Source organism: Hemiscyllium ocellatum, chromosome 23 (genome assembly GCF_020745735.1).
Source record: "Hemiscyllium ocellatum isolate sHemOce1 chromosome 23, sHemOce1.pat.X.cur, whole genome shotgun sequence".
In the NCBI taxonomy this organism is placed as follows: domain Eukaryota; kingdom Metazoa; phylum Chordata; class Chondrichthyes; order Orectolobiformes; family Hemiscylliidae; genus Hemiscyllium; species Hemiscyllium ocellatum.
This window is the reverse complement of record NC_083423.1, coordinates 4,107,407-4,121,447: the sequence shown is the minus strand read 5'-3', so window position 1 is coordinate 4,121,447 and position 14,041 is coordinate 4,107,407. Positions and strand designations below refer to the sequence as shown.

Here is a 14,041-nt window from a genome sequence, read left to right as displayed (position 1 = left end):
GGCTTTGGGAAACTGGGCAGTCACATTGGTCCGTGAGTGCAAGATGGTGGAGCTGTACCATCATGGGGGCAGGTGGTACAGGGGGCAGATAATTCAATAACCAGAAGCTCTCTGCAGAATGCTCAATAGAGCCCCAACCACCTGGGAATATCAAAGCAGGAGATTTCCCAGATCACAACCACGGAAGGCAATGCAGTATAGATTTCCCAGGTCACCACCATGGAAAGGAATGCAGTACAGATTTCCCAGGCCATTACAATGGAAGGGAATGCAGTATAGATTTCCCAGGTCCCCACCATGGAAAGAAATGCAGTATAGATTTCCCAGGCCACTACCATGGAAAGGAATGCAGTATAGATTTCCCAGGTCCCCACCATGGAAAGGAATGCAGTGTGGATTTCCCAGGCCATTACAATGGAAGGGAATGCAGTACAGATTTCCCAGGCTATTACAATGGAAGGGAATGCAGTATAGATTTCCCAGGCCACTACCATGGAAAGGAATGCAGTATAGATTTCCCAGGCTATTACAATGGAAGGGAATGCAATATAGACTTCCCAGGTCACCCACTATGGGAAGGAATGCAGTGTAGATTTCCCGGGCCACTACAATGGAAGGGAATGCAGTATAGACTTTCCAGGTCATTACAATGGAAAGGAATGCAATATAGATTTCCCAGGCTATTACAATGGAAGGGAATGCAGTATAGATTTCCCAGGCCACCCACCATGGGAAGGAATGCAGTATAGATTTCCCAGGCTATTTCAATGAAAGGAATGCAGTATAGATTTCCCAGGCTACTGCAATGGAAGGGAATGCAGTATAGATTTCCCAGGCCGCTATCATGGAAGGGAATGCAGTATAGATTTCCCAGGCCATTACAGTGGAAGGGAATGCAATATAGATTTTCCAGAATGACTCCTATATACCAAGGGCTAAATTATGGTGAGGATGTTATGTCAACCTTGCATTTAGCAGGTTAACAGGTGTTTTGATTGATGTCTGCTGTTATAATAAGGTTGAGTAGGGCACTGTTACAGAATTGGCAGGGGGATATCTTGGCAATGTGAACGATATAAGGTTGCAAGCACACACACACACACACACAGAGTCTCACACACACACACAATTACACAAACACACACACAGTCTCACCCACAGAGACACGCACCTATGGCAAAAATACATACACAATTACACAAATGCACACATAATCTCGCACATGCATTAAACTAATTCCTTTAGGGAATGAATCATCTGTTCCTAACTGGTCTGGCCTACGCGTGACTCCGGACCCACAGCAATGTGGTTGACTCTTAGAGATATAAAATAAACACTGACCCAGCCAGTGACACCCACATGACATGAATGAATTTTTAAAAAACACACATTGCTTCCTGAGAGTGTCCACATGAGCTGTCTGCCCTGTTTGAAAAGGGAAGCACTGAGCAGTGTGCCAATACTTCCTGAAGGAAAGGAAGTTAAACAAGAAACAGAATCTCTCGTAGATCTCCCTTCCTCATCTTTCTCTTCCCACGCCATGGAACATAGTCTTTCAGGTGCAACTCTGTCTGCAATCTTGCTGTTTCATGTAAGTAGAGTGATCGCTGTAAAACCTGGAGACATGTAGAGGAAGAATTGGGCATATTTTAACGAAAACAAGGAGTGGATTTGAAATGTTAACTCTGTTTAATTTCCACAGACCTGCTGAGTTCTTCCAACAAATTGTGCCTTGGTTTCAGATTTCTATAATCTGCAGTTCTTTACAGAACATAGAACATTACAGCGCAGTACAGGCCCTTCGGCCCTCCATGTTGCACCGACCTGTCATACTAATCTGAAGCCCATCTCACCTACACTATTCCATGTACGTCCATATGCTTGTCCAATGATGACTTAAATGCACTTAAATCTACTATCATTGCAAGCAAAGCATTCTATACCCTTACTACTCTCTGAGTAAATAAACTACCTCTGATATCTGTCCTATATCTATCACCCCTCAATTTAAAGCTATGCCCCCTCGTGCTCACTGTCACCATACTTGGAAAAGGGCTCTCCCTGTCCACCCTATCTAACTCTCTGATTATCTTATGTGTCTTAATTAAGTCACCTCTCAACCTTCTTCTCTCTAACAAAAACAGCCTCAAGTCCCTCAGCCTTTCTTCATAAGACCTTCCCTCCATACCAGGCAACATCCTGGTAAATCTCCTCTGCACCCTTTCCAAAGCTTCCACATCCTTTTTATAATGCGGTAACCAGAACTGTACACAATACTCCAAGTGCAGCCGCACCAGAGTTTTGTTCAGCTGTAGCTTAACCTCATGGTTCCAGAACTCAATCCCTCTATTAATAAAAGCTAAAACACTGTATGCCTTCTTAACAAACTTGTCAACCTGGGTGGCAACTTTCAAGGATCTGTGTACCTGAACACCGAGATCTCTCTGCTCATCTACACTACCAAGAATCTTACCATTAGCCCAGTACTTTGCATTCCGGTTACTCCGACCAAAGTGAAGCACCTCACACTTGTCCGCATTAAACTCCATTTGCCACCTCTCAGCCCAGCTCTGCAGCTGATCTATGTCCCTCTGTAACCTACAACATCCTTTGTAACTATCCACAACGCCACCGACCTTAGTGTCGTCTGCAACTTTACTAACCCATCCTTCTATGCCCTCATCCAGGTCATTTTTAAAAATGACGAACAGCAGTGGACCCAACACGACCCTTGCAGTACAACACTATTAACTGGACTCCAGGATGAACATTTCCCATCAACCACGACCCTCTGTCTTCTTTCAGCAAGCCAATTATGATCCAAACTGCTATATCTCCCACAATCCCATTCCTCCGCATTTTGTACAATAGACTACTATGGGGAAACTTATCCAATGCCTTGCTAAAATCCATATACAGCACATCAACCGGTTTACTCTCATCTACCTCTTTGGTCACCTTCTCAAAGAACTCCTGTTGATGATACCTGCTTTCTATTTATATGTTTGTGTTTCTTTGGGTTGGTGATGTCATTTCCAGTGGTGATGTCATTTCCTATGCTTTTTCTCAGAGGTGGTAGATGGAGTCGAACTCGATGTGTTTGTTGATATAGTTCCGGTTGGAATGCCATGCTTATAGGAATTATTGGGATTGTGTTATAGACCCTGTGAAGAGAACTCTGTGGGAAGCTAGAGAAGTGATTGCTGGGCCTCTTACTGAGATATTTCTATCATCAATAGTCACAGGTGAGGTGCCGGAAGATTGGAGGTTGGCAAACGTGGTGCCACTGTTTAAGAAGGGCAGTAAAGACAAGCCAGAGAACTATAGACTGGTGAGCCTGACCTCGGTGGTGGGCAAGTTGTTGGAGGGAATCCTGAGGGACAGGATGTACATGTATTTGGAAAGGCAAGGACTGATTAGAGATAGTCAACATGGCTTTGTGCGTGGGAAATCATGTCTCACAAACTTGATTGAGTTTTTTGAAGAAGTAACAAAGAGGATTGATGAGGGCAGAGCAGTAGATGAGATCTATATTGACTTTGGTAAGGCATTCGACAAGGTTCCCCATGGGAGACTGATTAGCAAGGTTAGATCTCATGGAATACAAGGAGAACTAGCCATTTGGATACAGAACTGGCTCAAAGGTAGAAGACAGAGGTGGTGGTGGAGGGTTGTTTTTCAGACTGGAGGTCTGTGACCAGTGGAGTGCCACAAGGATCGGTGCTGGGCCCTCTACTTTTTGTCATTTACATAAATGATTTGGATGCGAGCATAAGAGGTACAGTTAGTAAGTTTGCAGGTGACACCAAAATTGGAAATGTAGTGACAATGAAGAGGGTTACCTCAGATTACAACAGGATCTGGACCAGATGGGTCAATAGGCTGAGGAGTGGCAGATGGAGTTTAATTCAGATAAATGCGAGGTGCTGCATTTTGGGAAAGCAAATCTTAGCAGGACTTATACACTTAATGGTAAGGTCCTAGGCAGTGTTGCTGAACAAAGAGACTTTGGAGTGCAGGTTCATAGCTCCTTGAAAGTGGAGTTGCAGGTAGATAGGATAGTGAGGAAGGCATTTGATATGCTTTCCTTTATTGGTCAGAGTATTGAGTACAGGAGTTGGGAGGTCATGTTGCGGCTGTGCAGGACATTGGTTAGGCCACTGTTGGAGTAGTGCATGCAATTCTGGTCTCCTTCCTATCGGAAAGATGTTGTGAAACTTGAAAGGGTTCAGAAAGGATTGACAAGGATGTTGCCAGGGTTGGAGGACATGAGCTACTGGGAGAGGCTGAACAGGCTGGGGCTGTTTTCCCTGGAGCGTCGGAGGCTGAGGGGTGACCTTATAGTGGTTTACAAAATTTTGAGTGGCATGGATAGGATAAATAGACAAAGTCTTTTCCCTGGGGTGGGGGAGTCCAGAACTAGAGGGCATAGGTTTAGGGTGATAGGGGAAAGATGTAAAGAGACCTAAGGGACAGAGGGTGGTACGTGTATGGAATGAGCTGCCAGAGGATGTGGTGAGGCTGGTACAATTCTAACATTTAAGAGACATTTGGATGGGTATATGAATAGGAAGATTTGGAGGGATATGGGCCGGGTGCTGGCAGGTGGGACTAGATTGGGTTGGGATATCTGGTCGGCATGGACGGGTTGGACCGAAGAGTCTGTTTCCATGCTGTACATCTCTATGACTCTATGACTCTATAACTCAATAAGGTTTGTGAGGCATGACCTACCCTTCACAAAACTGTGCTGACTATCCCTAATCAAATTATTCTTTTCTAGATTATTATAAATCATATCTCTTATAACCTTTTCCAACCCTTTACCAACAACTGAAGTAAGGCTCACTGGTCTATAATTACCAGGGTTGTCTCTACTCCCCTTCTTGAACAGAGGAACCACATTTGCTATCCTCCAGTCTTCTGGCACTATTCCTGTAGACAATGACGATTTAAAGATCAATGTCAAAGGCTCTGCAATCTCCTCCCTGGCTTCCCAGAGGATCCTACGATAAATCTCATCCGGCCCAGGGGACTTATGTATTTTCACACTCTACAGGATTTCTAATACCTCTTCCTTGTAAACTTCAATCCCACCTAGTCTAGTAGCCTGGATCTCAGTATTCTCCTCGATAACATTGTCATTTTCTGGAGTGAATACTGTCGAAAAATATTCTTTTAGTGCTTCCCCTATCTCCTCTGACTCCACACACACTTCCCACTACTATCCTTGATTGGCCCTAATTTTACTTCTTTGTTTTATTTTTGGGTATATTTTAATGTTAACATGTTTACTTAGACCATAAGACATAGGAGCAGAAATTAGGCCATTCAGCCCATCGACTCTGCTCCACCATTCAATCATGGTTGATAGGTTGCTCACCCTCATTCTCCCTTTAATCTTTGACCCCCTTTACAATCAATAACCTATCCATCTCTGTTTTAAATATTTTTAATGACCCGGCCTCCACATCCTTCTGTGGCAGTGAATTCCATGGATTCCCCACTCTCTGGCTGAAGAAGTTTCTCCTTATCTCTGTTCTAAAAGGTCTTCCCTTTACTCTAAGGCAGTGCCCTCAGGTCCTAGTCTCTCTGCCCAATGGAAACATCTTCCCAACATCCACTCTGTCCAGGCCATTCAGTATTCTGTACACTTCAATTAGATCCCCCTCTCATCCTTCTAAACTCCATTGATTATAAACTCAGAGTCCTCAAACATTCCTCATATGTTAAACTTTTCACATCTGGGATCATTCTCATGAACCTCCTCTGGGACCAATCCAGAGCCAATACATTCTTCCTGAGATAGAGGGCCCAAAATTGCTCATGATATTCTCAATGTGGTCTGACCAGAGCTTTATAAAGCCTCAGAAGTACGTCCCTTTTTTATATTCTAGTCCTCTCAAAATAAATGCCATCATTGTCTTTGCCTTCCTAACTACCTTCAACCTGCAAGTTTACCTTCAGAGAACCTTGCACTCAGACTCCCAAGTCCCTTTGCACCTCAGATTTCTGAATTTTTGTCTGTGTACGTTTTGTCTGAGTTGATTTTTGATCATTTTTCCAGATTTTTTTTTAGTATTTTCTGATATAAATAAAACCTGGGATGTGAAAGAATTCTATGACTCTTGGAAATCTGGTTGAAATCTGCTTTGTTTGTATGAACCTTGGTTATCCCATAGCTGGAGCAATCAGAGTCTGTTCTGGGCACTGTACCTGAGGGAGTATAAACTGGACACCCAGAAATTATGGAGAAAATAAATTACACAAACAAGGCTCTTAGTCAAGACTTTGGAAAGATTTAAGGGTTGTTTTCATTAAAGATTTTCTATTACTAAGGGGGATCAGAGTGTAAATCCAGAAAAAAACATTAATCACATGACACCAGGTTATAGTCCAACAGATTTATTTGAAAGCACAAGCTTTTGGAGTGCTGCTCCTTCATAAGGTGAAGTTATTTCACTGGACGAAGGAGCAGTGCTCCAGAAGTTTGTGATTTCAAATAAACCTGAAGGCTGTAATCTGGTGTCATGTGACTTCTGACTTTGTCCAGCCCAGTCCAACGTTGGCACCTCCACATCAGGAAAACCATTGGTTAGGGAGTCCCGCACCGGCCACCCTTCTCTGCGACATCACCTTGCCGCCATCTTGAAAAACCCGCTGCCGCTGCCCCAGATCACCAGAACAGCCTTACCACTGGTATGCCACCAGCCTGTAAGGCCGGGAGGATGTCTCTGTCTTTGCTGCTGCCGCTACTGACCACCGTGAGGAGCCACCATTCCATGCACGGCCCACTCTAGCTACAATGCTAATTTCACCAACTAACCAGCCGCAAAACGCTCCATAGAAAAGACAAACAAAAAAAAAAGAAGTAAAGAGAAGGCAAAAAAAGAAAGAAGCCTTGCGGGAGAAAATGAGTCTCGGGCAAGTGACATCTCCCAGCCCTGCCAACATTGCTGCCATCTTGACTGAGTGATGTGGGTGCTGTGTTTGTTGCAATGTAACATGCTCCCCATCAGCCCTCCATTCTTCAAAGAAAGGGGCAAACTCTGACCAATATGTTCTTCTTTTAATTTGGCTTCAGTCTCACTTTTTGTGTCTTATATTATTCATTCATGGGATGTAGCCATCACTGACTGGGCCCAGCATTTACTGTCCGTCCCTAGTTGCCTTTTGAGAAGGTGGGGTGAGCTGCCTTCTTGAACCACTGTCGTCCATGTGCTGTAGGTTGACCCACAATGCCCTGAGGGAGGGAATTCCAGGATCTTGCTCTAACGCCACTGAAATATTTCCTAGTGAGTGGCTCGGATGGAAATTTGTTGAGGGTGGTGTTCCTATATATCTGCTGTCCTCGTCCTTCCACATGGAAGGTAGTACCTGAGGATCTTCCGTGAATTTCTGCTTCCTGTAGATCATGCACACTGTTGCTATAGAGTGTTAGTGTCAATCAAGCAGGCTGCTTTGTCCTAGCTGATGTCAAACTTCCTAACCGTTATTAGAGCCGCATCCAGGTATGTGGATGCGTATTCCACCACACTCCTGACTTGTTCCTTGTAGATGGTGGACAGGTGCTGGGGAGTCAGGGGATAAGTTACTCACCACAGTGGTCCTAGCCTCTGACCTGCTGTTAGGATTACAGAAGCAGGCTATTCAGTCCATTGAGTCCACACCAACCCTCTGAAGAGCATCTCACCCAGATCCATACCCCAACTGGACTACCCTTACACACAGACACAGGGAGAATGTGCAAACTCTACACAGCCAAGACACCACAAACACCAAAACTCCATAACCCCGGTTGCCCAAGGGTAGAATTGAACTGGGTCCCTGGTGCTGTGAGGCAGCTGTGCTAACCACTGAGCCACTGTGCCGCCCTGTAGCCTATATGGTGACTCTCGTTGAGTTTCTGGTCAATGGTAATCCCCAGGATGTTGATAGTGGGACATGTAGTGAATTTCATGGGACAATAGTTGGATTGTCACTTATTGGAGGTACGCACTTGTGTGATGTGAATATTTCTTGCCATTTGTCAGTCTCAGCCTGAACGTTATCCAGATCTTGTTGTAGTTGAACATGGACTGCTTCAGTATCTGGAGAGCAGCAAATGGTGCTGAACATTGTGCGGTCGTTGGCAAACAACAATTTTTTCTTAAATCATTCTGAATCACTCTCAATAACTGTATCATTAACATCATCTCAACTTAGCAAATTTCACAGCAGAATGTAACTTTAGTAATGGTTACATAGACCTTAGAGGTGTTGTATGGCTTATGTGTAGTACTAAATCACAATTGAAACCAGAGATCAAGCCATTGTAGAAGGACTGAGGGTTTGATATCCAACTGATAAATTATTTTTAGTGATTTGTGCAGTGGGTCCAAATCAAAGGGTTTGATACATCACCTCAAAGCTTTTCCCATTCCTACTTCCTGTATCATTGAAGGGTCTCAGCACAAAACAGGATTTTCCGGCCCATCGTGACTGTGTTAGCTTCCTGTAAAATCCATGTAGCTTGGAGGGCAGATGGTGTAATCTGAATTCAACTCAAATTCAATCCAATTTCAGCAGAGAAGATTTCAGAGGCAGAAATGCTTACTCCTGCTCCTAGACCCTAGTTTTTATGTTCTAATAAAAATCGAGAATTAAAAATAGCCTGAAAGTGACCGTGTAACTCCTGTCCATCTGGGTCATTCATGTCCTTTAGGGAAGGAAATTGCCATCCTTACATGGCCTGGCCTACATGTGACTCCAGACCCACAGCAATGTGGTCGACTCTTAACTTGGCAATAAATGCTGGCCAATGACGCCCCCATCCCAGAAACACATTTTTACAAACTCTCTCCCATCTTTTCTGTGTCATTCTGTTCTCACAGATCAATAGCCAATTCCCCTCTGCAAGCCACAATTGAATATAACTCCACCTCCATTCTCAGGTAGAGCCCTGGAATTCCAGGTTCTTCCCACGCAATCAGTTGTAAACATTTCCTTACACCACCCAGAATCCTCATTCCCCACTCCTTGAGGGCTACCTGTTTTTCTACAGCCTCTACCATCGGGGAGAAGGTACAGAAGCCTGAACACACACACCAGCCGGGTTCGAAACAGTTTATACCCTACTGTTGTTAGAATATTGAATGGGCTCACAAACTCTTAACACTCACCTGTCCCTGTGTCTTTGTTTTTGCCACTGTTTACTATCTATACTACTGAACTCTGTGATCTGCCTGTATTGATCACAAGATCACTGTGCCTTGGTACAGATGACAATAAATTCAATTCAATGCAATTCCATTACATTTATCCAGTCAGCAACAAAACCCAATTGTTGCTGCAAATTCTCTCTCTGAAGATATTGAGACTGACCTAAGGAAGACCTTTGTTTTTAAAGCAGAATGGGCTAGTGTCTGTTACAGAACAGTCTCGTGTTTCTATTGACAAGTAACTGCATGTTTACTCAGCCAGAAAATTCCTGCTCCTTGTGTCTGTCTGTTGCTTTGGTGATGTGGTATCTGTGTTGCAGTCTATCAGGGTTAAGCACAGACAGGACTCTTCAGGAAATATAATACAAACAGAGACAGCAGCCCAGGGCAGTACAGTGGAAATAGTGCTGGACTCTGACCACTGGCACTCAAGGATATGAGATTGTAAGTGGTACAGGTTACAGTCCACTGCCAATTGGGGGCAGCACAGGTGGTAGAGTCAGACTGAAGGGAAACAGACCCTTTGGTCCAAGGAGTTCACGCTAACCTTTCCCTCCAACGCATCTCGTCCACATCCCGCACCTCCAACCGTAACAAGGACAGAACGCCCCTGGTGCTCACCTTCCACCTTGCCAACCTTCACATAAACCAAATCATCCGCCGACATTTCCGCCACCTCCAAAAAGACCCCACCACCAGGGATATATCTCCCTCCCCACCCCTTTCCGCCTTCTACAAAGACCGTTCCCTCCATGACTACCTGGTCAGGTCTACGCCCCCCTACGACCCACCGTCCCATCTTGGCACTTTCCCCTGCCACCGCAGGAACTGTAAAACCTGCGCCACACCTCCTCCCTCACCTCTATCCAAGGCCCTAAGGGAGCCTTCCACATCCATCAAAGTTTTACCTGCACATCCACTAATATCATTTATTGTATCCGTTGCTCCCGATGCAGTCTCCTCTACATTGGGGAGACTGGGCGCCTCCTAGCAGAGCACTTTAGGGAACATCTCCGAGATACCCGCACCAATCAACCACACCGCCCCGTGGCCCAACATTTCAACTCCACCTCCCACTCTGCTGAGGATATGGAGGTCCTGGGCCTCCTTCACCGCCGCTCCCTCACCACCAGACGCCTGGAGGAAGAACGCCTCATCTTCCGCCTCGGAACACTTCAACCCCAGGGCATCAATGTGGACAGCTTCCTCATTTCCCCTTCCCCCACCTCATCCTAGTTTCAAACTTCTAGTTCAGCACTGTCACCATGACTTGTCTGGACTTGTCCTACCTGCCTATCTTCTTTTCCACTCCACCCTCTCCTCCCTGACCTATCACCTTCATCTCCTCCCCCACTCACCCATTGTACTCTATGCTACTCTCTCCCCACCCCCACCCTCCCCTAGCTTATCTCTCCGTGCTTCAGGCTCACTGCCTTTATTCCTGATGAAGGGCTTTTGCCCGAAACGTCGATTTTGCTGCTCCTTGGATGCTGCCTGAACTGCTGTGCTCTTCCAGTACCACTGATCCAGAATCTTGTTCCCAAACTAAACTAGTCCCCACCTCCTCCTGAACGTTATTCTGGAACTACTGGGAATTTTTACTTAAATGCCTACACATTCAAAGCTCAGTTGTCTCAGTGCTATTTACGTTCAGAAGCTGTTGAAATGTTGCACTTGGGTTTTGCAGACTTTTACAAGTTCGCCAGAGTGGCGAACGCAAACATACAAAGAACCAGAATAGGCGACTTGGCCCTTCGATAAGATCATGGCCCATCTGATGTTAGCTGAAAATGTGTTGCTGGTCAAAGCACAGCAGGCCCCATCTGATGTTAGCCTCAACCCTACATTCCTGCATATCACCCCATAATCTTTCATCCCCTTGGTCATCAAGAATTTACTTATTTACTTCTGCCTTAAAAATATTTAAAGATTCTGCAAGAATACACTGTTTTGCTCACAACAGTTTGATAAACTGCTCAATATTGGTTCAATTAACAACAGTGCCCCCATTTGGACTTTACCTGGTAAACCAAGTAATTGGTTTCAGATCCACGGTGTGGATGTTTTATAATCAACATGTTCAGGGATGTTATAGCACCTCGGGAACAGATGCGACTTGAACTCAGGCCTCCTGAATCGGGGTAGGGACACTACCACAGCACCACAAGAGTCCCTGTGCCTACAGCATATGCTGTTGAACTGAAGAGACACACTCAATAGCAAAAGGATCATCAGTTTTCAAAATCTGATTCCTCTATTCACTGTTGCTGACTGGGCACAGGAATAAACTGCCTGCAGTTATATTCCCACTTGTCAAAGTCCATAAGGTGACAGTAGCTTCCTTTTCTGCACAGGATTTCTTTCCTTCCTCTTTAGTTGAAGTTATCATCATGCGATAGCCTCAAGATCACGTTGTTGTGGGATTGACTGAGGGGATGCATTTTCCCAGAAGGCTCATAATTGTAGAAGAGCTGTGAAAACCTGGGAAAATTGCCTCAATCCATTCAATTTCCTTATTATCTGATGTTCTCCCTTTAATTGTACAATGGAGAATCAGAAGAAAGGCTTGTGGAGATTGATTAGGCCACAGGCCTGATGAAGCACTAAGTGCTAATGTGACTAAGGTCTTCGAGATACTAGCTGGAAAGGAAAAGATAGATAAAGATAAACTATTTCCACTGATTGCAGATTGTCGAACATAGTGGGTATAGTCTGAAAATAGGGCCAGACCATTGAGGAGAAATGTTAGGAAGCACTTCCACACACACAGGGTGGGAGAGGTTTGGAGCTCTCTTCCACAAACAGCAGTGGGTACTGGATCAGTTGTTAATTTTAAATCAGAGATAGATGGTGTTTTGTTAAGCATGGGCTTTAAGGGATATGGGCCAAAGGCAGGTATATGGAGATAGGCCACAAATCAATCATGACCTCATTTTGCCCGAAACGTCAATTTTCCTGCTCCTCGGATGCTGCCTGACCTGCTGTGCTTTTCCAGCACCACTCTAATCTAGACTCTGGTTTCCAGCATCTGCAGTCCTCACTTTTGCCTAGTTGATTTTAACATTACTGTAACCCTCTTGCAAGGATGCTTGCCTTGAAGAAGTTCTCCTCCTCTCTCCACAAGAAGCTCTGCCCTGAAGCTCTTCAACCATGCCCTGAAACTCTTGGCTATATTCTTCCCAGCCCCACCCCCTCCCATCTATCTCTCCACCCTGGAGGCTCCCTGCCTTCACTCCTGATGAAGGGCTTTTGCCCGAAACGTTGATTTTTCCTTCTCCTCGGATGCTGCCTGACCTGCTGTGCTTTTCCAGCACCACTCTAATCTAGACATTTGGTCCACCATGTCCACACCAACTATCTGAAGAGCAGCTCACTCACTGACACTATCCCTGTCTCCCTACATTTCCCATGACTAATCCACCTAGCCTGCACATCTTTGGACTGTAGGAGGAAGCTGAAGCACCTGGAGGAAACCCACGCAGACACGAGGAGAATGTGTAAATTCCACACAGACAGTCACCTGAAAGCAGGATCAACCCCATGTCCCTGGCATTGTAAGGCAACAGTTATCACCTTATCTATACCCCTCATAAATGTATAAACCACTAAAAGATCATCCTTCAACCCCTTACACTCCAGTGGAAGAAGTTCCAGCCAAACCAACTATAACTCAAACCTTCTGTCTCCAAGCAACATCCTGGTAAATATTTCCTGAACCCTTTCCAGTTTAATAATATCCTTCCTGTAACAGGGTGACCAGAACTGCATACAATATTCCAGAAGAGGTCTCACCAACATCCTGTCCAACCTCAACATGACGTCCCAACTCCTGTACTCAAAGGTCTGAGCAAAGAAGGCAAATGTGCTAAACACCTTCTTAACCACCCTGCCTGCCTGTGATGCAAACTTCAGAAAATGATGGTGATTAAGGAAGATGCCTGCAGAAATTCCCCGTTTTAGAATCAAAGTCCAACCGATTAAGGTGGCAGGAGGAGGCTGTCATCAAAGCTATTAATTGGGATAGAAGCTCGACCATCTCGAGGCTAATATTTCCACCCTGGGAGAATTCATAGGTCCCAAAATTGATATTGAAAATCAATAATCCATTCTTTTGACTTGGCAAGCAAGAGGAACAATCTGCTAACTGCACATTACAAACATTCAAATGAAGCAACTCTGTACGGAAGTTGATGAGAGCACTGTACCTGATAATGGCCCATTAACTGTTGCTGGCATATCTGGCAATGTAGATAACTCCTCTTCATGTGAGTGCTCCTGCTTAGCAAAAGCCACAGGCGATAATGAGAAGACAAGCAGAATAAACACAAGGGTTAGCAGCAAAATACTGACTGATGAGCAAGACAGAGAAAGAAAGAACTGAGCTTTAACAGGCAGCAACAATAGCACGTTATGTCCTGGAGCCAGCAACCTTGGGAGTACAGTGGTATTGTTCACCATACACTTTAAATGGTGCACTTCTAACAAACATTCAATACTGTCACATCAGAAATTCAATTGTAGGTTTAGTCTGTAATTCTGTTTGACTTACCATACTCATAGAGAATTAGATTTTGCTTGTAATTTTTTTTAAAAAGACCAAAATGGATTGCAACACAGTTGGAAACCGGATGAGCTGTGGTTTGTGGTGTGGTTGTGTTAGGCACAGGTTATAAACTGAATAATGGTCTTCCTGTTTGCCCTTGTTTCTGAAATAAAGTTTGCAACTGTCACCTGACTAATGCTCCTGTTATTCTGCAGAGACGATGCCTTCTCCTTCAGGTCAAGTTCCATCCTGGCATCTGGACATTTAGGCATTCTCAGCTTCCATCTCCAAATCAATG

The 14,041-nt window shown here is 44.7% G+C and overlaps 1 protein-coding gene across 1 annotated transcript in view; it reads right to left on the bottom strand.

The window, feature by feature from the left end:
* fam107b (family with sequence similarity 107 member B) overlaps positions 1 to 13,779 on the bottom strand; it is a 156,440-nt gene extending 142,661 nt beyond the window's left edge. The window contains exons 1-2 of the mRNA XM_060842605.1: positions 13,750 to 13,779; positions 13,406 to 13,475 (exon numbers count right to left, since the gene is read on the bottom strand). Coding sequence (XP_060698588.1) covers positions 13,406 to 13,475; positions 13,750 to 13,758 — 79 coding nt within the window. The 5' untranslated portion in view covers positions 13,759 to 13,779. The remainder of the gene's footprint in view (positions 1 to 13,405; positions 13,476 to 13,749) is intronic.
* Positions 13,780 to 14,041: the final 262 nt, after the last annotated feature.